The 25,373-nt window shown below is 44.1% G+C and overlaps 1 protein-coding gene across 1 annotated transcript in view; it reads left to right on the top strand.

Moving 5' to 3' along the window:
• Positions 1-25,373, top strand: part of LOC113830773 (leukocyte immunoglobulin-like receptor subfamily A member 4) — a 68,335-nt gene that overhangs the window by 4,006 nt on the left and 38,956 nt on the right. Inside the window, 1 exon segment of the mRNA XM_035449176.1 lies at positions 7,493-7,777. Coding sequence (XP_035305067.1) covers positions 7,493-7,777 — 285 coding nt within the window.

Raw genomic sequence — 25,373 nt, 5'->3', positions numbered from 1 at the left:
TCAGCTCAGACACCTGGTAACATCTCAACAGAGTTCCTAGTTGGCTAACGTCCAAGCATCTCTCTTATATTCATGTCCCGATGGGAGGAGATTGAAATTGTCCTCTTGCGTATATTATTTATCGATTCTGTTTTGAGTTATTTCCACATGGTTCTTCACCAAACCCATCCTGTCTTCTCTTCAAACCTCCCCCAGACTCCTTCCCTTCTTTGGCCGTCATGGCAACATCACCTTTCTCCTGCTACCCTGGTCACCAGCTGTCTCTCCACTTTCTTCTGGACTCTGACATCCATTTATCACACAGCAGGTTCAGACAAAACTTAATTGAAATATTTTGGGATTATAATATAATCACAACATCTCTGCCTTACCGTTCTTTCCTCCAAACCCTCCTACATCTGCCCTACTTCAAATTTCTGACCTCTATCTTCACCAGTTTTATTATGGTTTTGTTATATATATATATTATATGTGTGCCTGACCTCTATGTCTGTGTAATGTTGCTGGTGTATGTGTTTCCTGTGTTAGCCCTCTGCCACTGGACAGTCAATCAGCTGATGTTCTCTTCTCTCTGAAATGCCTTGAGTCTTGCTCTCCATTTTCCTTAGTTGCCTATAGCTCTTTTGTCTAGCACATAAAACTTTTTATTGCTACATATTCATTGTACAACGTGATGCTTTCTTTCACTCACATGTTCAAGTTTGACTTGTGTTCCATCCATGCTCCTGCGTTCATGCTGTGTGTGATAAATCGGATGGGAAAAGAAAGCAGGGTGGAAGATGGCAACAGGGGAAAAATGCCATTTTTGGACACAAAATGAACATTATGTGTTCATAATTATGAACTAGGTGAACTAGGGATAAATACTGATTCACCGCCAGAGGCCCCATTGATTGGCTGGTTTTTCTTAAAGGACCACTACATTTGGTCTTAGAACAAACACATCTCTACATGACTTACAGAAACACCGCTTCCAACAAATACACAGAACTGTATGGAGAGCTGAGGTGGCTTTTGGGTTGGCCATTCCATTATGAACCCAGTGAAGCTGCTCTTGCCACTGAGGCTGCCTCAGACCGAAGATGAATGGGACAAGGGCTAAAGGGTTCCTGATATCCGGGTGATGACCTAGTCACCACTGATAGGCTCTGGACATCGAGGCATCACTGCCATTGGCTGTGTGACCATTTGTGAACCCACTGACCTTCCATGGAGAGTTGTACACTCGTGGTCACACGGATGGCTCTGGTTAAATATGTTGGATCTCAAAACTCAAGAGAAACAAACACTTTGCTATAGAAAAGGGACTTGAGGAGAGGATGAGGGTGTGTAGAGGCAGGCGAGAGATAGAAGGTGAGGAAGCCTGAGCACTTAGAATAATTGTCCAAGAATCATGGACAGAGCGACATCCAGTATTGACCAAACCAACTAGATTACTGCGATGTGGACTGTGAGATTTCAGCTAAGCGACATAGTATGAACTTTCACCTTGCAAATACAGACTGGATCCTAAGTAGTTAGTGGCTGGGGTTGCACCACAGCGTCTAGTGGATATACTAGAGCCACAATAACATTATCCTAGTAATAAGAACCAATTCAGTTCTATATAGTCTGTATTGATTTTGGTACAGGCTCTGACACTCATCTCATTTCGTGCTTTGTTCCAAAGGAATACGATCCTGCCATGAGTAGAAAGTGCAGTAGCTTAATTTTGTAATCTAAGTGCCCCTAGTTCACCCAACCCAAAAGCCTCCTTAGCTCTCCATACAGTTCCGTGTATTTGTTGGAAGCAGTGTTTCTATAAGTCATGTAGAAATGTGCTTTGTTCTAAGACCAAATGTAGTGGTCCTTTAAGAAAAACCAGCCAATCAATGGGGCCTCTGGTGGTGAATCAGTATTTATCCCTAGTTCGCCGATGGATTTGGGAGCCCAATCCACATAGAGGGATACTCTCTCAGCCTAGACACATGGGGGACGGTCTAGGGCCTGCTCCAAATGCTATGACAGACTTTGAAGCTCCCTCATGGAAGGCCTCATCCTCCCTGGGGAGCAGAAAGGGGATGGATAGGGAGTTGGTGGGGGCCAGGGGAGGAGCGGAGGAAGAGTGAACTGGGACTGAGGTGTAAAAGAAGTTTGTTTCAAATTAAAAAAAAATTAAAATTAAAAAAAGAAAAATCAACCGAAAATAAGGTTGATGTTTGTTGGCAGAAAAACATTAAATTTTGCTTTTTGTTTCCTCCACAGAGTCTTCCTCTACAGATTAGAGAATTGCATCCGGCTTATCCTGGCTATCGTCATCTTGTTAGGCCTTGGAGCTCTATTGCTGGATGCTTGGAAGAGCAGAAGACAGCCACGAGGCCTTCGGAGAGTCCCAAGTGGAGAGCCTAGCTGTCCCTTTCTACACCTCAACAAAGCGCTGGCAATAAAGACTCTAAAGGAGATGTGATCTCTGCTGAGTACTCAGTGTCTGCGGATGTGTTTCAATGCCTGTGATGTCACTGGAATGTCAGAAAACTTGGTGTGCCTTTTAGGAGAGATTCCCCGTTCCTCTCCTCTATCTCCCGTGGGACGTCTGTGTGTAGTACACATCCCTCAAATCTTAGTCCTTCTCATGTGACTGTTTTCCTCTTTATTCTTCCCGGCTCCCCCGTGGACATCCTACTTTTAAATGTGAGTGAATGGCATTTAAATTTTTTAAAACTCTAAATGAAAAAAAATCTGATGTTACATACCAATCCCCTGGACTCCTCCCACTCCCCATCCTGCCCCCCCCCCACAGCTCAGAGGGGATGAGGCCTCCCCTGGGGGACCATCGTAATCTGTCACACCATTTATGGCAGGACCAAGGCCCTCCTTCCTGTATCTAGGCTGAGAGAGTATCCCGGTATTCCCATACCGGGAATGGGCTCCAAAGAGCCAGTTCATGCACTAGGGTACAGTTTCCTTTCTCTCTACTCCTAACCATCCCTCCTTCCCCTCTCTCTCAGACACACCCTGCTCTTTGTTTCCCTTCAGAAAAAGGCAGGCCTCCGGGAGACAGCAACCACACAGGACAAAACGAGATACAAAAATAAAAGGTAAAAGCCCTCATAGTGTGACTGGACCATGCAACCCAAAAGGAGGAGCATGTCCCGAGAACAGGCAAAAGTGTCAGAGGCTGTCTGGGTTGCATTATTATAGATCTCAGAAAAACACCATAACATATTTGTACAGAACATAGCTCAGCCATGTGTAGGTCCTGAGACTGATGCTTCCTTCTCTGTGGGCCCATTTGAGCCCAGCTTACTTGATTCAGTAAACTGTGCTTTCCTAATGTTTTCCATCCCCTCTGACGCCTAAAGTATTTCCTACCCTTCTCCTGTGGGATTCCTCAGTCTTCAAAGGAAGGACCCAATGTAGATGTTCAGTTTAGACATTCTCTCAGCATGATATCTGTCTGTGGGTCTCTGCACCCTCTGCCTGCATCTGCTGCCCGAGAAAAGCCTCTCTGATGATGACAGATCCCGCCTACTCCCTCCCCCACCCAAATGCTTGTCTTGGAACATTTAGGGCTTGCTGTGGTAGGATATCTGTGTGCTGGAGGAGATATGGTACCCTGGCTGTTCTTGATTGTGATTTGACAGTCATATCTAGGCATCTGAGTTTGGGATGATAGGTCTAGGTGATGCTTTCTAGATTTTTTTTTTTTTTTTTTTTTTTTTTTTTTTGTGGTTGTTTTACCTTTGTCTCCTGTCTGGAATTTTGGAGAGTGTGATGGCTGCTCTGCATCTTTTCCTGGCCTGTTCTGCTGTTATCTTCACAGGGAATGTCTGCTGCTGTCAGAGGCTGGGATAATGGGATGAACTGGGGGGGGGAGGTAGGTTGGAGGAGGAGGTTTTTGTGCCCCCTTAGGGGTGGAGTCAGAGAGAAAGGGAGACCACTGCAGATTTCCTGCCACTGGGCTTGGGATAAAACTAGGGGTATGGGATCTCAGGGGTAGTAGAAGAGGTGTGGGCCTGCCATCAGCCTACTTGTTGCTCTAGAGGAGAGGCCCTTGAGTTATCATGCCTTGGGTTGGGGTCTGGGATAAAGCAATGAGAGGAAGAAGGTTTGTGAGAAGGGGAGAAGATCTCTGGGATCCAAGGGACAGACAGGAAGCAGGGGTTGGGTTGCCAAGTGTGTTCTTCTACAGAGCTGAAGATGAGGCTAGAGGGGGAACAGTGAGAGATGTTTTGTGGGCAAGGTTTAGAGTTTTCTGGCAGGCATAGCTGGCGGGTTAACTTAGGGCTGTTTGCTGTACATGGTGGGCTTTTTCTCGTTCTGCTCGGCTGGTGTGTTCCAGGGAATGTCTTTGTTTTCTTATTTAAAATTATGTTTTTATTGACAATTTGTGCTCGCCTCCCAGTCTGCTCATGTCTGCCCCACTCCCCTGTGACCTGCCCCCCCCCACCAAGAAATAAAATAAAATCCATTTGTTTGTTGTCCAAATATTCACTGGAGCATGGTCAGATTCCTAGTGGCAAGCCTCCCAAGGGAGATCAACTCTCTGCCGGTATCACATGAGAAGCCACTGAGAAGAGTTCCACTTTGGCTTGCACTCTTGAGCATGGTGGGGCAGGTCCAGCCTCACCCAGAGACATCAACCTGGCTTCAGGGGCAGCCCCAACACAGATATCTGCATGGGCTTCACTGGTAATTTGGACCACAGCCACTAACATTGCCCATGGTCATATCAGGACCTCCAACACACTCATTGTTAGGATTCAGGCATTATGCTGGCCCAATCCCTGCCATCTGGCAGGATGCCTCTGCCGGCATTCATGCAGCCCAGTGGACTACATCATGCATTGGGTGGCCATGTAAGCCTCTGTAAGAATGTAAAAAAAGTCCCTTTTAATCAAGCTCTGCTAGATCCTTGTTGTCTTCACTATCTCCTTTCTTGGTCAACTGCCATGGCTCTCTCTTTACCCTGCTTTTAAATAAACTTCCACCTGGGTTTGTTGTATTATGTGGCTCATTCTTGCCAGCACTACTAAACAACGACACTCCTGCTCCTCAGTGGCTGCACAGATCATGAGTCTCAGCATGGTCTAAGGTCTTATACCACACACATCAGCATGGCCCCCTGAGGCAGAAAAGCCAAGGACTTCACTGAGGCGTCTCACAAAGGTACAGCCTGTAAATGTTCACACAGATCTCGGGATTTATCATGTCTTGGGGCAGCATTGTGTACCACCAATACCAACATGGCCTCCTGAAGTATCTCAAGACCATGGTCGGCCTTGGAGGAGGTCCAGTCTGAAAAGTAAGACTTCCCTCTTCTCTGGCTTTCCTCGTTGCCCAGAGCCGTGGGGATCCCATGTCCAGGAAGCAGGTTGGGGGCTGAGTCTGTGTCTACATGAGCTCTAGAATGTTGCATAGCATCCTGCTGAGTCTACTGGGCAATGACAGTATGTAGACCTCACCTGTCCCCACTATCACATCTCCAGGTCTGCCACTCTCCCTAGTCTCCATGAGAACTGGATGTCAACTTTCATTTTATTATTTAGCCCTTCTGACTAGAGTAAGATGAAATTTCCAATTAGTTTTAATTTGAATGTCTGCGATGGCTCAGGATGGTGAAGACTTTGGAAAATATTTCTTAGCAATGTGTATTTCTTGTTCTGAGAATTCTCTGTTTAGTTCCATATTCCGTTTTCAAATTTTCGTTTTTGTTTTGTCAGTCAGATGTAGGGACTTGGCTCTGTAGTTATCTGGTCAGGGGAATTTACTGAGAACATGCACACACTACAGAAGCACTGGTCCCCAGCGTCCATGATGTCACATTTGGCCTCTGCCTGTGTCCCAACAAGAAGAGTCTAGCTGTTCCAGTAAACTTTACATTCATGATCTGTGTTGTCTGGCTGCAATTCAGACAGAAATATTGGCTAAAGTCTCTTACACCAGATATGGGGATACCAGGGAACAGCATCCCCCAACCCCTTTAAATTGTGTCATTGAGAATTTAAAGCCAGAATTGTAAGTGCACAGAAGAACTGTTGCCCATCCCAGAGCTGTGGGGTAGAAGTCAGAGAGAGGTCTTGTGTAAGAACATATCCTGTTCCTCTTTTGTGGTGGATGTCACCACCCTGTCCCTCAGCCTTCTCATTCTCATGAGTGTGTCCCTCTGTGTGGACTCTGTCACTGGTTCTGAGTTCTGTTTATGTGGAGATCTGTCATGAAGCACTGCCATGGGCCTTGGAGCTGCTCTTCTGGGACTTGGTAAGTGAGACAGGGTTCATCATTTTTTAGCCAGAGTGGTAAGGAATAGAGAATCAGAGATTTATAACCTGGGCTCCTCTCACAGATCTTTTTCTCTATAAGAGCTGGCCTTATGGCTGCAGAGGAGTCTTCCCTGGTCAGCCTGTCCATCTGTCTGTGGTCTCTTGATCTGAGCTCTGGGGTTGGGATCAGTGTATAACAAGACAGACTTCTCTTATCAGGCCTTTTGCTCTATTTTCAGTGTTTTTAGTGGAGCAGAGGATCTGGGCACAGTATGGTAAGTCTGTTCTCTGTTTTATCCAAGGGAAATTGAGTTTAACTGGGAGTAGCATGGGAGGAGCTTTTGACATCTTTGGTAGATCCTGAGATGGGATTTTCATTGGCAGCCACTGGCACACTTACTTAATGATTAGTCCTTGCTATTGTAGACATCTTTGAGGTGGAGATCCTCCATCAAATGCTGGTAATGCCAACTTGATATCTGCCTCTGATGGATATTGAAACAAATGCCCCCAAGGAGGTGGCACCTGCACACAATATTCCCTCCTGAAGATATGACACTTGGTGTCAATTTTTTTCTTTCTTCCCTGCCTCTTCTCACCTTGGCTGTTTCTGGCACTATTACTGAGATCTGTTCTTGGGAAGATCCAAGCTTAATGAAATAGAGGTGAATAAATGAAGTCTAATGTGGGTGTTTCAAAAATGTGATTTACTTTTTTCAGAGGCTCCCATACTTTGTGTGCTTTTGGAGGTGATTGTAGTGGTTGGGTTTTACATGGAAGCAAGAGACAGGCCAGACATAGGTTAGTGATTTAATGCGATTTCCTGTTGATTGGGCCAAGAAAGTGGGAAGCTGTTGTGATCGGAATGGCAACCCCTGGGTTTATTCCTGGACTCTCAGGAGACAAGGAGTTGGACAGTTGATAGCACTAAGGTATGAGAGTTATTCTTACATTGTTTGTGCACAGTAAAGATGATTATGTCTTCAGAAATATGCCAGAAACTGAATTCTGAAACTGATGAGGCTTCACTTTGGAGGTGAGCTGATTAGTTTTCTTTCCAGTTGACACAAGGTAGAGTGATCTGGGAAGAAGGGACATCCACAGAGGCGTTGCCCCCACCATATTGCCCTATGGTCGTGTCTCTGGGGCAATCTTTTGATTAGTAATTGTTTTGGGCGACTCTATGGCTCCTTGGTATGCTGTCTCTCCTGAAATTAGTAGACTAGGGCTTCTTTCCTGTGTCTCTCCAGGGCCACCACCCCAACCTTCCATCTGGGCAGTTCCAGGAGCTGTGGTTTCCACAGGCAGTGATGTGAGCATCTTCTGCAGGACCCCTCCAGGGGTGACCACAGCTCGTCTAAACCGTTATGCACCCAATGTAAAATGGTTGGAACATACCCCAGAGGGAGCCCAGGAGGTGTCTGAATTCAGGCTGCAGGATATTACACACAGCAATGCAGGGATTTACTACTGTGACTACACCAAGGGAGGTGAATGGTCACGAATTAGTGACAAAGTGGAGCTGGTGGTGACAGGTGAGTAACTGTCCAAGGACACTGTTCCTCAGCATCAGTCTGTGATGTGTCCTTCACTGAACCACGTCTGCCCAACACCTGCCCTGTATCTCTTCACTCTCCTCCCCTCCCCTCCTCTCCCCTCCCTTCCCCTCCTCTCCCCTCCCCTCCTCACCTCTCTCCTCCCCTCCCCTCCTCCCCTCCCCTCCACTCCCCTCCCCTCCCCTCCTCTCTTTCCCCTCCTCTCCTCTCCCCCTCCCTCCTCCTCCCCTCCCTCCTCCTTTTCCCCTCCTCTCCCCTTCCTCCTCTCCCTCCCTCCTCTCCCCTCCCTCCCCTCCTCTCCCTCCCCTCCCTTCCTCTCCCCTCCCCTCCCGTCCGCTCCCCTCCCCTCCTTCCCCTTCCCTCGTGTCCTCCTCCCTCTCCTTCCCCTCCCCTCCCTCCTGTCCTCTCCTCTCCCTCCCCTCCTCTCCCCTCCCCTCCCTCCTCTCCTCTCACACCCTCCCCTCCTATCCCCTCCCCTCCTCTCCCTCCCCTCCTATCCCCCTCCCCTCCCCTCCTCATCCTCTCCCTCCCCCTCCTATCCCCCATCCCTCCTTCCCTCTCGCTCCCCTCCTCTCTCTCCTCTCCCCTCCTCTCCCCTCCCCTCCTATCCCATCCCTCCTCTCCCCTCCCCTCCTATCCCATCCCTCCTCTCCCCTCCCTCCCCTCCTCTCCCCTCCTCTCCCCTCCTCTCCTCTTCTCTCCTCTCCCCTCCTCTCCCCCTCCTCTCCCCTCCCCACCCCTCCCCTCTCTGCTCTACTCTACTCTTTTTCTCTCGTCTCTTTCTCTTCTCTCATTTCAGCCTTTCCGTTTCAGTTTCCATTTTTATTGACAGGTTTCTTTGAGACATCTTCTCACGTGTCTCCTACAGCCCTTGAACTTTCTTTTCTTTTCTACTCAGATTATGATTTTATCGTTTTCATTTTTGCTTGAAAGGTTTGGTTTTAATCTACTAGTAGTAATTTATGGTAAGTTCAGCTTTCTAGTTTTTGAGTCAGAATGGACAAGTCAGAGGGCATAACCCAGGAAATGGCAGTGAGAACCCAGAAGGCATACCATGTGCTCTCTGGATCACAGAGAAGCGACCACCTCTTCCCAAACCCTTGCGCCCACTGTAAACTCTGTTCATACCTCCACGTTTTTAAGTCAGAATTAGTCTAATAAAAAAATCACATTAAAAAGGTAAAATTGTTTAAGTGCAATATTAACTGATCTGTGTTTTATAAATTTTAATCCATAAAAATATAAATAAGAATGGTAAATTTTTAAGAAAAGAAATATACATTTAGTGCAAGTTATGAATTACATTTCATCTCCAGTGTCAGCAGTGAAACATCCTGAAATAAAAGAATAATCTAATTTCAAGAAAAAAGTTCCACTGAACATCCGGGATCTCTTGCTCCCCAGACTGATAGCTGGGAAACCAGCATGGGACTGATCCAGACCCCAGGAACGTGGGTTTCAGTGAGGAGACCTCGAAAATCTATGGGACCTCTTGTAATAATTCAGTACTTATCCCTAGCATAGGTGTGGACTTTGGGAGCCCATTCCACATAGAGGATACTCCCTGAGCCAAGACACACGGGGGTGGGCCTAGGCCCTATCCCAAAGGATATGATAGACTCTGATGACCCCCTTGGAAGGCCTCACCATCCAGCGGGAGCAGAAAGGATTTGTGATAGGTAGGGTGTTAGTTGGGGGGAGGCTGGGGAGGACAGGAGGGAGAAGGGAACTGGGATTGTCATGTAAAACAATCCTGTTTCTAATTCAAATAAAAAAGTTGGAAAAAAACCATTGTTTAATTATGCTGAACAGCACTGAATGTCATAGTAGGAATTTTAGAGATAGAAAATTTGCATATGAGTAGGTCACATTATCCATAAAGTCTGAGAGGAAAAAAAACTGATCAGAGTCCTGTTTCTTTGTTTTTGATCTGAATCACGCCACACATGCTAGGGGATTTCATTCCCATCTCAAGATGTTGCTGATTGGCCAGCAGTGGTGTGTGTGCACATTTCCAAGCCTGGAGTGCTGTGTACCAACTACGTGGTTAATGGCACAAGAAAGATTCCCTTTGTGTGATGAAACCTCAGTAAACTCACACCAATTTCAAGAGGTTTCCTTACAGCTCAGAAAAGGCAAGGGGAAGGAGAGAGAAGCTCTTTTGGAATGGAGAAAGGGAATGCTTAACTATACGTTTCCTGAGTTAAACAGAACAGTTCTGATATAAAAGGGCAAGACCTTGCAGTCATAATAGATGGCTCAATTCAAAGGAATCCCTCCAGAAACAGGGACTGAGAACGTGTCTCTGTGGTGCTGAAGGCCAGCCAGAGGCTTGAGGATTCCAGGGAAGGCTCCATCTGCATGAAGGCTCAGGCCTGTACGCTCACTACACAGCCTCAGCGAATGCAGCCAGTGCAGATCGACATGAGATGAACTACTGCCCTTGAACTTTCTATGTAGCCAAACATAACCTTGACTTTATGATCCCTCTGCTTCTCGTCTCCTAGCACTAGCATCACCGACCTGGACAACGACACCATTCATAGGGTGGTGGGCATAGAACAAGGGGCACTCTGCATATCAGGCAAGAACTCCACCATCTAAGATTCCAACTCAGACTCCCTGGTTTAGTTTGCGATCCTCCCTCTGTGTTGATGCTGTTCTGGGCTCCCCTCAGAACTGTGACTATAGCTCCTAAGGGATGCAGTTCATGGATCTGCCACCAGCCTTCTGTACATATGTAGAGCCTCTCTATGATCCTGGTTCATGGAAAAATAATAGAAACCTATTTTGTGATCCTGAAGCTTAGCGAGAGATGACTTTCCTTTTGTCTTCATCTTTTCTTCTCTCTGGTCAGACTCTGTGAATTTTAGGCCATTTTTAATCAATCTAAAAGTAACCGGGCTGTTCTGCATAATTTTTTGTCAAGTTGACACAATGGAAGGAGTCTCAGTTGAGGAAAGGCCTCCATAAGATCCAGCTGTAAGGTAAAAGCAGACAGACACTCACAGCTAAACACTGAACTGAACTGAACTGGAATCCAATTGCAGAGAAGGACGAGTGATGAGCAAAGGGGTCAAGACCAGGCTGGTGAAACCCACACAAACAGCTGACCTGAACAAGGGGGAGCTCTTGGTCTCCAGACTGATATCTAGGAAACCAGCATGGGACTGATCCAGACCCCAAGAACATGGGTGTCCGTGAGGAGGCCTTGGAAATCTATAGAGTCTCTTGTAGTAGATCAGTATTTATCCCTAGACTTTGGGAGGAGCCCATTCCATGTAGAGGGATACTCCCTGAGCCTAGACACATGGGGGAGGGCCCAGGCCCTATCTCTATGGGTATGACAGACTCTGAAGACCTCCTATGGAAGGCCTCACCCTCCCTGGGGAGCAGAAAGGATATGGGATAGGTAGGGTGTTAGTGGGGGGTGCAGAGGAGGAGGGGAGTGAGAAGGAACTGGGATTGACAGGTAAAACAATCTTGCTTCTAATTTAAATTTAAAAATGGAGAAAAAATAAAATTAAATCTTAATCTAAAAAAAAAAGATCCAGCTGCCAGGCATTTTCTCAAGTAGTGATTAACGTGGAAGGCCCCACCCATGGTGGGCACTTCTACCCCTGGGCAGGTGTCCTGGGTTCTATAAGAATGTGGCCTGAGCAAGCCAGAGGAATCAAGCCAGGTAGTAGCACCCTCTGCATCAGCGCCTGCCTCTAGCATCCTGCCATGTGTGAGTTCCTGTATTGGCTTCTTCAGTGATGACCAGCCATGTTGAAGGGTAAGCCAATAAACCCTTTCCACCTCTACTTGTTTACTGTTTATGGCGTTTCATCACTACAATAGAGGCCTTAACTAAGAGAAGGGTCTTTTTGTAATTCTTTTGAGACTGGGACTCACCAAGTAATTCTGTCTGACCTTGAAACTTGGGTATAGAGCAGGTTGTTTTTAAACTCAGAAAGATCCATCAGCATCTGTCTCCTGAGTGCTAGAATTAAAGACATGTGTCAACATGATCAACTAATAGCAGGGTCTTTTTATTCCAGGTGTTTACAATGACAAGCCATCCCTTACTGTGGATTCAGGACCTCAGGGATTCTCAGGAAGAAATGTGACTCTCCTCTGTCACCCACCTCGTTTCTTTGACGTCTTCATCTTCTGTGGAGGTGGAAATGCTTCCTTTCCCCAGAACTGTTCAAGTCAGTACCACAACACTTTCCTCATCTCCCCTGTGAGCCCAGGACACAGGAGGACCTACAGATGCTTTGGCTCTTACAAAAACAATTTCTACTTGTGGTCACTTCCTAGTGATCCCCTTGAGTTGTCCATCCCAGGTAAGTATGTCTGGTTCTTGTTCCTTATGCTTGTGCTTAGAGAGGCTGAAGAGATGCCATGGGCCATATATGAATTCCACTGTTACGTCTCCTATGCTGTTTGTTGCCCAGGGCACTGCTATTCTGAGTGTAATCGCTTCATTTACATTATGGACTCTGGACATTATGTGTTAATTGTATTATTTTTGGGACGGATACAAGTGGAGATCCATCCGGAGAATAGAAGTATTCACCTATCCATAATGGCAACCATTGTAAAAGATAGTGTGCCACTTGACTGGTGACCGTTATCCTCCAATGTTCATTTCTGTGTTGTCTGTGAGTCAAGTACATCACTAGACTATGGTGATGGAAAATCTGCTAGTTCCTCCATTGATGGTGATTTTTTGATCATGATTTTTTAAATTTCTTTTTTTATTTCATTTTTATAAAATTATAATTTCACATGTCAATCCCTTCTCTCTCTCCCCTCAACCCCCCACTACCCCTCCCCTTCTGATCCCCATAGAAGGTAGGACCGTCCACGGGGGGCTCCCCAAGATCCACAACATCATGCTGGGCTGGCCGTAGGCCCTCCCCCATGTGTCCAGGCCAAGAGTGCATCCCTTCACGTGGGATGGGCTCTCAAAGTCCCTTCTTACACAAGGGAAAAATACTGATGCACTGCCAGAGGCCCCATAGGGTCCCGAGGCCTCCTCGTTGACTTACACTTTCAGGGGTCTGGATCAGTCCTGTGCTGGCCTCCCAGACAGCAGTCTGGGGTCCATGTGCTCCCCCTTGTTCAGGCCAGCTGTTTCTGTGGGATTCACCAGCCTGGTCCTGACCCCTTTGATCTTCATTTATCCCTCTTTGTAACTGGGTTCCAGATTTTAGTTCAGTGTTTAGCTGTGGATGTCTGCCTCTGCTTCCATCAGCCACTGGATGAGGGCTCTAGGGTGGCATTTAAAGTAGTCATCAATCTCATTATAGGGGAAGGGCATTTAGGTTATCCTCTCCACCATTGCCTAGATTGTCAATTGGTGTCATCCTTGTAGATCTCTGGAAATCTCCCTAGTGCCAGATCTCTCCTCGGACCTATAATGGCTCCCTCTGTTATGATATCTCTCATCCTGCTCTCCTCTATTCTTCCCCCGACTCAACATTTCTGCTCCTCCATTTCCTCCTTTTCTCCTCCTCACATTCTGCCAGCTCCCTCTCCACTACCCTCATGCTCCCAATTAGCTTAGGAGAACCTGGCCCTTCCCATTCTCAGGGGTCCATGCTTTTTTCTCTTAGAGTCCTTCTTGTATCCTAGTTCCTTTGGTGAAGAGGATTGTAGGCTGGTAATCCTTTGTTCTATGTCTAAAATTCATATATGAGTGAGTACATACCATGTTTGTCTTTTTGTGACTGGGTTACCTCACTCAGGATGTTTTCTTCTAGTTCCATGCATTTGCCTGCGAATTTCAAGATTCCATTGTTTTTTTCTGCTGAGTAGTACTCCATTGTGTAAATGTACCACATTTTCTCTATCCTTCCATTTGAGGGGCATCTAGGTTGCTTCAAGGTTCTGGCTATTACAAACAACTTTGCTATGAACATGGTTGAACATATTTCTTTGTTGTATGAAGTCCATTATTTGGGTACATGCCCAAGAGAGGAACTGATGGATCTTGAGGTAGACTGATTCTCATTTTCCTGAGCAACTGCCATACTGATTTCCAGAGTTGTCTTACAAGTTTGCACTCCCACCAGCAATGGAGGGGTGTTCCTTTTTCTCCATATCAACTCCAGCATAGATTGTCATTGGTATTTTTGATTTTAGCCATTCTGGCTGGTGTAAGATGGTATCTCAGAATTGTTTTGAGTTGCAGTTCTCTGATGGCCAAGGATTTTGAGCACTTTCTTAAATGTCTTTCAGCCATTTAAGATTCTTCTGTTGAGAATTGTCTATTTAATTCTGTACTTACTTTTTCCATTAATTTATTTAGCTCATAAATAAATTCATGCACAATTATGATACAGAATACAGCATGTTCACAATGGCATGGCTAAATTAAACCAATTAACATGTTGTATCACAAATTTTCATCATTTTTGTTTTGAGAACGAAGTCCTGAGGTCTACTGAGAGCATGATAAATATGGTTGATAACAATATGCTATATTTTAAAAGTTGTGAGATAGTATATTGTACCCCATTTTTTAATTGGATTGTTTGGTGTTTTGGAGGCTAGCTTCTTGAGTTCTTAGTATATTTTGGAGATCAGCCCTCTGTCAGATGTGGGGGTGGTGAATATCTTTTCCCAGTCTGTGGGCTGCCGTTTTGTCTTGTTGACTGTGTCCTTTGCCTTACAGAAGCTTCTAGGTTTCATAAGGTCGCATTTATTAATTGTTGATCTCAGTGTCTGTCAATTTGTGTCATTCATATATATATATATATATATATATATATATATATATATATATATATATGCAGTCTTCTACATGCCAGCATCCAGTTATGCCAACACCATTTGTTGAAGATGCTCTCTTTATTTCATCGCATAAATTTAGCTCGTTTGTCAAAAATGAGGTGTTCGTAGGTGTGTGGGTTAATAGTAGGGTTTTCAACTCTATTCCGTTGGTCTACCTGTCTATTTTTGTGCCAATACCAAGCTGCTCTCAAGACTATAGCTCTGCAATAGAGCTTGAAGTCAGGGATGGTGATGCCTCCAGAAGTTCCTCTAATGTACAGCATTGTTTTGGCTATCCTGGGTTTTTTGTTTCTCCATATAAAGTTGAGAATTGTTCTTTCAAGGTCTGTGAAGAACTGTTTTGGGATTTTGATGGGGACTGCAGTGACTCTGTAGATTACTTTTGGCAAGATTGCCATTTTTACTATCTTGATTCTATCTATCCAAGAGCATGGGAGATCTTTCAATTTTCTGGTATCTTCTTTAATTTCTTTTTTGGAGACTCGAAATTCTTATGGTACAGGTCTTTCACTTTTTTGGTTAGCATTACTCCAAGGTACTTTATGTTGTTTGTGGCAATTTTAAATGGTGATGTTTCTCTGATTTCTTTCTCCACCAATGTGTCATCGGTATATAGTAGGGCTACAGATTTTTTGAGTTAATCTTATTTCCTGCCAATTTGCTGAAGGTGTTTATCAGCTGTAGGAGTTCCCTGGTAGAGTTTTTCGGTTCACTTATGTAGACTATCAGATCATCTGCAAATAGTGAGACTTTGACTTATTCTTTTCTAATTTGTATCCCCTTGATCTCCTTTTCTTGTCTTATTGCTTTAGCTAGAACTTCAAGTACAACATTGAAGGGATATGGAGAGAGTGGACAGTAAGGCCTGCATCTTAGCACTCATATCAACCAATTGTTTTTAGAGATAAACCAAGAGTTATCAAACCAACAACAAAGATTATAAAAATGTTAATTAAGAGTACATCAATCCTAGTTAAGTTGATTATTCCTTAACTTACTTTTTCCATTATAAACTCTCCATTTTTACTCACACACGCATACCTAATTTTCTCCATTTAAATAATGTTTTCCATTTTTTAGTTTGGGGGAAAACTCTCCTTTTTTTGTTTTTCGAGACAGGGTTTCTCTGTGGCTTTGGAGGCTGTCCTGGAACTCGCTCTTGTAGATTAGGCTGTTCTGGAGCTCATAGAGATCTGCCTGCCTCTGCCTCCTGAGTGCTGGGATTACAGGCGTTTGCCACCACTGCCTGGCTGAAAATGCTCCTTTTTAATTAATCCCTTCCTTTAAGAATTTTCAATTGACTTACCAAATCTGCTGACAATGTCAGGGAACTGTGAGGGCCAGCATGAATCAGATAAGTAGCTCTGGCTGTGAGCTGAATGTGTCAGCCTGAGGAGAGGGCTCTAGGGAGGACCCCAAAGCCTGCGGAGTTTTGGTTGCATCTGAAGACTGTTTAGAAAAGCTACAACTGGAAAATCTCACACTTGCTCAAAGATTTGAGCAGAAAACAAATGAAAACCTAGCTGGTCCTGCAGGGACTCAGGCAGGAGTCCTGCCTGCAGCTCAGGTTTGGGCCTAGCCTGGTGGCCCCAAAGAGGTCTTTACATGGATTTGTACTTTAACATTGGGCACCAACTGGAGCACAATAAGTAGAAGAGCCAGGGACTAATATTGCGATTTAAGGTTCAAGCAGAAGATCAGAGAAACAAAGCATCCAGCCACCAGTTCTTTCCTCTACCTCATGCTCAAAGGATGATCCTAGCTCCACCAAATTCAGACTGAAATCCCAGACTGTTATGCTCTCCGTTACATGACTGGAGAATCCTGAGACTGAGCCTTCCTCTCCTCAGTGTGGCTGGAATATTAATGCCAGCTCTGATAACCTGTTCCTGTCTTAAATACCTCTCATAAATCCTGGGATTAAAGGTGTGTGATCCCAAGTACTGAGACCATCTTTATATGAGCTATTTCTCTTTAGGACTGGATATATTTCAAGTTCCTCAGTATGACCTTGAACTAACAGAGATCTGTCTACCTCTACCTACCATGTGGTGGGATTAATGGTGTGAGCCACCACTACCTGATCTCTATAACTTGAGGCTGACTATGTTTTCTGAATCCCCAGGCTAGCTTTAATAAATCATAAATGATATATGAACTCAAGGGGTCATTTACGAGAAATCAGCCCAAGGTAAAGTTGATGCTTGTTGACATAAAATGTTTAAATTTGTTTTTGTGTTCCTCCACAGAGTCTTCTCCTCCAAATTATGGATTAGAGAATATCATCCGGCTCAGTATGGCTATCATCATTGTATTAACCCTTGGGGTTCTATTGCTGGATGCTTGGAACAGCAGAAGAGAGCCCATGGGGGCCTTCAGAGAGTCCTAAGATGAGAACCTAGCTGCCCCATTCTACACCTCAAGAAAATGCTGGCAATAAAGAGTCCAAAAGGAGATGTGATGTCTCTGCTGAGTATTCCGTGTCTGCAGATGTGGTTCAATACCTGTGATGTGACTGGAATTTCAGAATTCTTTTTTTTTCTCCATTCATTTATTTAGCTCATAAATAAAGTCATGCACAATTGTGATACAGAATACAGTATGTTCACAATGGCATGGCTCAATTAAACCAATTAACATGTTATGTCACACATATTTGTCATTTTTGTTTTGAGAACACTTAAAGTATACTATCTCACAACTTTTAAAATATAGCATATTGTATCAACCATATTTATCATGCTCTCAGTAGACCTCAAGGCATCACAGAGTCCATGCCTCTTGTCCAACTGCAGTGTTATATCCTTAAACCAATGGCTTCCCCATTGCTAAAAACTCACATTGAAGCCTAATAGACACAATTCTGCTTTCAGAATTCTTTGTATGGTGTTTGTAGGAGAGATCCCCCTAGCAGTTGGTCCCTATTTCTCTCTTCTGTATCCTGTAGGGCATCCCTGTATAGTGCCAATTCTTCCTGTCTTATTTCTCTGCATAGGACTGCTTTCCTCTTCATTCTTCCTCGCTCCCCCGTGGACATCCTATTTTGGAATGTGAGTGTATTGCATTGTTGACATCAATACAGATTTGTCACCAATGCCAACACCCTACAGGCATGGGAATGTCAAAGCCTTTCCCTGGTCCCTGTGTAGGTGTTCATTGTGAGTGGTGTAAGTTTCACAAGTAACTTCCTCATCCATGATGACCATGGCATCAGACTCTTCTCCTTTGGGGACAACTTATGACAGGAGCTAACATAGACTTAGCAGTATCATCAAGGCTTCTCTGTTCTTTATACCTTGCAAAATCAACGGCGTTATCTGAAGATTTTCTTTCTTTTTTTAGCTAAAATTTGAATTTTATTAAAGAAATGGAATTTTTTATTTATTTATTAGTTCAAGTTAGGGAACAAGCTTGTTTCACATGTAAGTCCCTTCTCCCTCTCCCTCCCCTCATCCCCATCCCTCCTCCCCCAACCCCAACCTACCCCCCCCCCCATCCACCCACCACTCCCCAGGCAGGGTAGGGCCCTCAACGGGGGCTCTTCAAAGTCCACCAAATCTTCTTGTACTGGTCCTGGGCCCTTCCCCATGTGTCCAGGGCCAGAGTGTAACCCTTCACGTGGGATGGGCTCTCAAAGTCCCTTCTTGCACCAGGGAAAAATACTAATCCACCACCAGAGGCTTTGTAGCTTTTCTGTGCAGTCACGCTGTAATGAAGTCATTCCATGTAACTATTTTTGCTTGGCAAAAATCCCATGCTTTCCGTCTCCAATTTCCACGCTAAAACTACCATAATCTTTGCAGGTTCAACACCAATGTCTTCACAAAATTCTTCCCTTCTTCTGGCCCTACAAATTCACCAGGACCTGAATATTCATACAACCACGCCAGGCACCTCTTTCTTGAAAAATCTCCGTCTTCACTGATTAGTCTAGCAGGAGGCTTGGATGTGTAATAGCTGGAGATTTGATACTTTGAGGCCCGCGTATTCTGCGACTGTCGCTACCACTCTGTGGGCTTTTGCTTTTGTCTTCACTGGCATCTTCTGCCTTTCCTGGCAAGGTGGAGAGGGCGGCTGGGGAGGGGGCTTGGTCTCTGCTCAGCACCAGCTCCAGCCTGCCAGGGACTGCATTGGAGACCCCAGGGGTGACACAGTGCCAGCCTGCCTTGGGTGTCCTCCTCCAGGGTGGCCCGGGACAGCGCTGCTCTTTACCCTCGCCAGGGGTGCAGATCGCCCTCAGGGAACTACCAGCAGTCTGGATGAACAGTAATCTCAGGCTGATCTACAAGGGGATGGCTGTGGACTGGAAGTGAAGCAGAGGAGTCTGGCCAGATGGGGGCTGGTTCTTGAAATGCCTGGCGTTTACCCCTTTTGGGCTTCAGGTCTGGGCAGGTGGAATCTGGTTGTCCTGAGTTTTGCCTCTTTGTTCTCACTTTTTAAAAATTGAAAATAGATTCTTCTCTTATAATATACATCCTGATCACTGTTTCCACTCTCCACATGACTATTCCTTCCCTTCCAAAACCCATTTCCTCCAGATACACTCCTCCTCCGTTTCCCTTCAGAAAAAAAAAGCAGGCTTACAAGAGGTAACAACCAAACAAATTAAAACAAGATAGAATAACAGAAGGTAAAAGCTGTTATATCAAGGCTGGATAATGCAACTCCATAGGAGGAAAGAGTCCCTAGAACAGGCAAAAGAGGCAGAGAAAAGATTGCTTTTATTGTTAGCCGTCTCACAACACACCAAGCTAACAAAATAACAAATATGCAGAGGACCTGGTGTAGACTCCGTGTGTCCTGCAGTCTCTTGAGCTCTGAAGAACCCTGCTTAGTTGATGCAGTGGGCTGATGCGGAAAGCACTTCTGTATGTCTATCTTATTGATTGTTAAATAAAGTTCTGTTTGGCCAATGAAACAGCAAGTTAGACAGGACTAGGAGTCATAGAGGATTCTGGGAAATGTAGTAGAGAAGTGGTGACCCAGGCGGGAAGTGACATAGCAAGGAGACTCATAAGCAAGGAGAAAGAGGAAGTGTTTCCTTTCCCCCTTGCCTCCTCCAGCGGCAGGATGTGAGCCACTGCAAGAGACAGTGCCACAAGAGTAACAGAACTGTGCTGTGTTCTGTGATTTTGTTTTTTACTTTTTTGTTGTTGTTTTTTTTTTGTTTTTTTAAAATGGAGTGTTCTGGATGTCTCTACAATTTTGTTCAAAGGACTGCAGATCCTGGAAAAGCTGTTGCTGCTATTGATGCATAACATATTGCCTTTATTGCTCTCTCTCTCTCTCTCTCTCTCTCTATATATATATATATATATATATATATATATATATATATATATATGCTAATTGAAACTCAAGTATGCGATGAATCCAAGGTGTTTCAGAGAGTGCTCACCTGTGCATGCAAATTTGATTTCATCTTATTAAGTAGTAAAGTTATATGCTTGCCAAAAAAAAAATAAGTGACACACTGGAAGACAAATGTCACACAATTTCAATTTTATGTGTAACCTAGAAATGAAGAACTTATGGGAACAGAGAGCAGAATTGTGTCTATTAGGCTTCAATGTGGGTCTTATAACAATGGGGAAACGATTGGTTTAAGGATATAAAACTGCAGTTGGACAAGAGGCATGGACTCTGTGAAGTCTTGAGGTCTACTGAGAGCATGATAAATATGGTTGATAACAATATGCTATATTTTAAAAGTTGTGAGATAGTATACTTTAAGTGTTCTCAAAACAAAAATGATGAATATATGTGATATAACATGTTAATTGGTTTAATTTAGCCATGTCATTGTGAACATACTGTATTCTGTATCATAATTGTGCATGACTTTATTTATGAACTAAATAAATGAATGAAAAAATAAGAGAGAGTGTCAGCAAAAGGCATCCTCTATAAAGATAAGTCTTATGAAATATATAGGTTTATGATAATTAAGACTGAGCTAGCAGATGAGAATCCTAGTCATTGGCCAAGCAGCATTGTAGCTAATACAAGTTTCTGTGTATTCATTGGGGCCTAACTCGGGCTCTCGGCTGGTGTAAAGCTCACATGTGGTGGTGGGGCAGAGTAAGGGGGACACTCCTCCATTGCTGGTGGGATTTCAAATATATTTCCAAATATATGGTGAGACAGCCCTAGTCCTATGCAAGAAGGCATTGTGTATAATTTGAACTGGTTGATACTTATCCAGACTCTAAATTCCAGACCCTAAAAACAATTTCATATATAAAAGAATAGCTTGTAAATTTGGAGTCCATGTCTGCTAGGCCTTTCAGTGGTATTTGTTCAAATGTTCTGTCCAGATTTTGCTCAAGTCACGGATCTTAAAGCCCAAGCTGTCTTTTGTCTTTGTAATTTGATTAACCTTTGCTTTTTATTTATGGAGGCCATGCTATTAATTACATACAAATAAAAATATTCAGATCTTTTTTAATGAAATGAGTCTTTGCACATTATGTCATCTTCTCCCCTACTTTTTTGGTAAATCATGATGTTTCTTTTAAGAATGTGGGTGCATTTGTATTTGGGGCATAGATGTTCAGAATTGAGGCTTCTTCTTTATTGAGATTTTCTGTGAAGAACATGAAATGACCTTCTTCATCTCTTTTGAATAATTTCAGTTTGAAGGTTGTTTTGTTAGATATTAGGATTGATACACTAGCTTGTTTCTTAGGTCTTTTTGATTGAAAATCTTTTCCCAACCTTTGGTGATATCTTGCTTGAACTAATAAAGCTAGTCCGGAGGTCAGAGAATGGAGTTTGCCCCTAGCTAATCATAGAGGTTTGGATGTCTGTACAGACAGACAGGAAGTGAGGTAGCTGGACAGAAGCACGATACAAGCAGAGGGAAATAGGAAATCACTCTCTTTTCTCCTGAGATGCTTCAGAGTTAAGGTGCGAAGTGGCTTGCTCCTTATCTCCGGTCTTTCAGCATTTTCCTCTATATCTGACTCTGGCTTTTCATAATCTAGACCAATTAAGACCTCGATTTATACCAACTCTTCACTCTGAGGTAACATCTGTCTTTGAAGGTGAGGTGTGTTTCTTGTACACAGCAGAAAGATGGATTCTGTCTTTATAGCTATTTGGCTAGCCTTTGTCTTTCCACAGGCGAGTTAAGACCATTTGTATTGAGAGATACTAATGACCATTGACTGTTGCTTCTTGTTAGTTTTGATTTTGTTGTTTTTGTTGGTATTGTGTGTGTGTCCCATTTTTTACTTTTGGTAATGTGGGATTATCTATTGCCTATGTTTTTTTTTTTGAGTGTAGCTAACTTTCTTGGGTTAGAGTTTTCCTTCCAGTACTTTCTTTAGGGCTGGATTTGTGGATATGTATTGTTTAAATCTGGGTTTGTCATGGAATATCTTGTTTTCTCCATCTATAGTGATTGAAAGTTTTGTTGGTTATAGTAGTTTGGGCTGGCTCCGTGGTCTCTTAGTGTTTATAGAACGTTTGTCCAGTACCTTCTGGCTTTCATTGTTTCCATTGAGAAATCAGGAGTGATTCTGATAGGTCTGCCTTTATATGTTACTTGGCCTTTTCCCTTTGGATCTCTTAATATTCTTTCTTTTTTCCGTATGTTTTGCAATTTGATTATTATGTAGTAGGGCACTTTTTTGGTGCAGTCTATTTTGTGTTCTGTAAGCTTCTAGTACTTTTGTAGTCATTTCTTTCTTTAGGTTGGGAAAGTTTTCTTCTATGATTTTGTTGACTGTGTTTCATGTGCCTTTGAGCTTAGCTTCTTTGCCTTCTTCTATACCTATTATTCTTTTTTTTTTTTTTTTTTTTTTTTTTTGGTTTTTCATGACAGGGTTTCTCTGTGGCTTTGGAGGCTATCCCGGAGCTAGCTCTTATAGACCAGTCTGGTCTCGAACTCACAGAGATCCACCTGCCTCTGCCTCCTGAGTGCTGGGATTAAAGGCGTGTGCCACCACCTCCCGGCACAGAAGATCGAGATTCCTATACCTATTATTCTTAGGTTTGGTCTTTCCATGGTGTCCCATATTTCCTAGATATTTTGTGTTAAGGATTTGTTTGAATTAAGATTTTCTTTGGTCAAAGTAGTCAACACCAGGTTCGAGAGACCCACAGAAACAGCTGATCCCAGACTGATAGCTGGGAAACCAGCACAGGACTGTTCCAGACCCCCTGAAGGTGAATGTCAGTTCGGAGGTCCGGACAATCTATGGGGCCTCTTGTTGTGGATCAGTATTCATCTGTAGTACATGAATGGACCTTGGGAATCCACTCCACATAGAGGGACACTCTCTCAGTCTAGACACACGGAGGAGGGAGTATCTAGGCCCTGCTCCAAATGATATGACAGACTTTGAAGACCACTATGGACAGCCTTACTTCCCTAGGGAGCAGAAAGGGGATAGGTTAGGGGCTTGGTGGCAGGCAGGGGAGTGGAGTAGGGAGAGGGACCTGGAATTGACATGTAAAACAAGCATGTTTCTAATTTAAATAAAAAAAGAAAAAAATAAAATAAAAGATTTTCTTTGGTTGATGAATCTATTTCTTCTAGTGTATCTTCAACACCTGAGAATCTCTCTTCCATATCTTGTATTCTGTTGGTTATGCTTGCTTCTGTAGTTCTTGATAATTTACCCAGATTTTCTATTTCCAGCATTCCGTGAGTTTATGTGTTTTTATTGCCTCTATTACAATATTCAAGTCTTGAAGTCTTTGAATTTTTTCCTTTACCTATTTAATTTCTTTTGCTTTTCTTGCTTTCTTTTACAGTCATATATAGGCATGTGAGTTTGGGTTTGTTGGTCTATGTGACGATTTCTATATTTCTTATTTTTGGTGTGTGTGTTTTTTCCTTGGTTTGTCTCCTGTCTGGAATTGTGGAGAGTGTGATGGCTCTTTTGCCTCTTTTGCTGGCCTGTTCTTCTATCTTCACAGGGAATTTCTCTGCTGTTGAAGGCTAGGATAATGGGATGAGTTGGGTGAAGGTAGGTTGGTGGAGAATGTTTTTGTTACACCGTAGGGATGGAGGTAGAGCAAAATGGAGACCACAACATATTTCCTGCTTCTGGGCTTGGAATAAAACTAGAGGTATGGGATTTCAGGCGTAGTAGAAGAGGTGTGGGTTTTCTTTCAGCCTACTTTTGCTCTAGGAGAGAGGCCCTTGCGTTAGCAAGGGGTCCCTTTTGGATTAGGGTCTGGGATAAAACAATGAGTGGGAGTGGGTTGGGTAGAAGGGAGAAGATCTCTGGGATCCAAGAGAGATGAAATCAGGGATTGGTTTGCCAAGTATGTTTGCTACAGAGCTGAATGAGACTGGAGTATTGGATCTGGGTGATCAGAGAGATATATTTTGTGGGTATTGTATGTTGTTTTCTCTCAGGCATAGACTGTGTTAGCTCAGGGCAGTTTACTTTAGATGGTGGCTTTTTTCTTGTTCTGCTTCTCTGGTGTGTTTGAGTGAATATCTTTTGTTTCCTTTTTAAAAATTATTTTTTTATTTATAATTTGACTTCCCTCCCCATTTCCCATGTCTGTCCCCTCCCCTCTGACCTGCCCCCGCCAACCGCAAACAAAAAGAAAAAAATCCATTTTGTGTTGTCTATATATTCACTGGAGCATGGTCAGATTCCTAATTCAAGCCTCCCAAGGGAGTATAAGTCTCTGGTACCATCACACAAGAAGTCACCAACTGAGAAGAGTTCTGCTGGGGCCTGCTCTCCCAAGCATGGCAGGGCCAGATCTCCCTCACCCAGAGACGTGAACCTGGCATCAGCAGGCAGCCCCAACACAGGCATCTGCATGGGTTTCTGTGGTAATGTGGGCCACAGACAGCAACATGGCCCTTGGCCATATCAGGAGCTCTGACCACTCCTTCTTAGGATTCAGGCATTATGCTGGCCCACTCCCTGTCATCTGGCAGGATGCCTCTGCTATCATTCAGGCAACCCAGGGGCCCTATGGCCATAAGTCACTACACCATGTGTTGTGTGGCTATGTACGGCTCTGTATGCATGGACAAACGGTCCCTTTTAATCAAGTGCTGCTAGCTCCTTGCTCTCTTCTCTACTTCCCCCTTTTTTAATCAATTTCCTCATTGTATTGTGGCATTTGTAATGAATTCTTGACACTGTTGCAGAACAACTGCACTCAAGACCCTCAGTGGCTGCACAGACCACAAGCCTCCACATGGTGTGAGGTGATTTCACACGTCTTTCCCACCAGCGTGGCTACCTGAGGCAGAAAAACCCAAGGACATCACCAAGGCATCAGGCAATGGCTGATGCACACATGGATTTCAGGCTTTATCGTAGCTTGGGGCAGCATTGTGTACCGTCCATACCGACATGGTCTCTTGATGTATCTCAGACCATGGTGGGCACTCTAGGAGGTCCAATCCAGACAGTGAACCTTTCCTCATCTCAGGCTTCCATCATCGCTTAGAGCCTGGAGTATCCTGTGGCCAGGAGGCAGGTTCAGGGGCTGAGTCTGCATGAACTCCAGAGTGTTGCATAGCATCCTTTTTAGAGTACTGGGCAGTGACAGTAGACCTCATTCCTTCCTGTCACCTGTCACCTCCATCACCTCTCCAGGTCTGCCTCTCTCCCTAGCCCATACTCCAAGAGAACTGGATGTCAACTTTCACTTTATTATTTAGCCCTTCTGACTAGAGTAAGATGAAATTTCCAATTAGTTTTAATTTGAATGTCTGAGATGGCTCAGGATTGGTAAATATTTCTTAGCGATGTGTATTTCTTGTTCTGAGAATTCTCTGTTTAGTTCCATCTTCTGTTTTCAA

Source organism: Cricetulus griseus, chromosome 9 (assembly GCF_003668045.3).
Source record: "Cricetulus griseus strain 17A/GY chromosome 9, alternate assembly CriGri-PICRH-1.0, whole genome shotgun sequence".
NCBI classification, from domain to species: domain Eukaryota; kingdom Metazoa; phylum Chordata; class Mammalia; order Rodentia; family Cricetidae; genus Cricetulus; species Cricetulus griseus.
The sequence above is the reverse complement of the archived record's forward strand: the minus strand, read 5'-3'. Positions and strand labels throughout refer to the sequence as shown.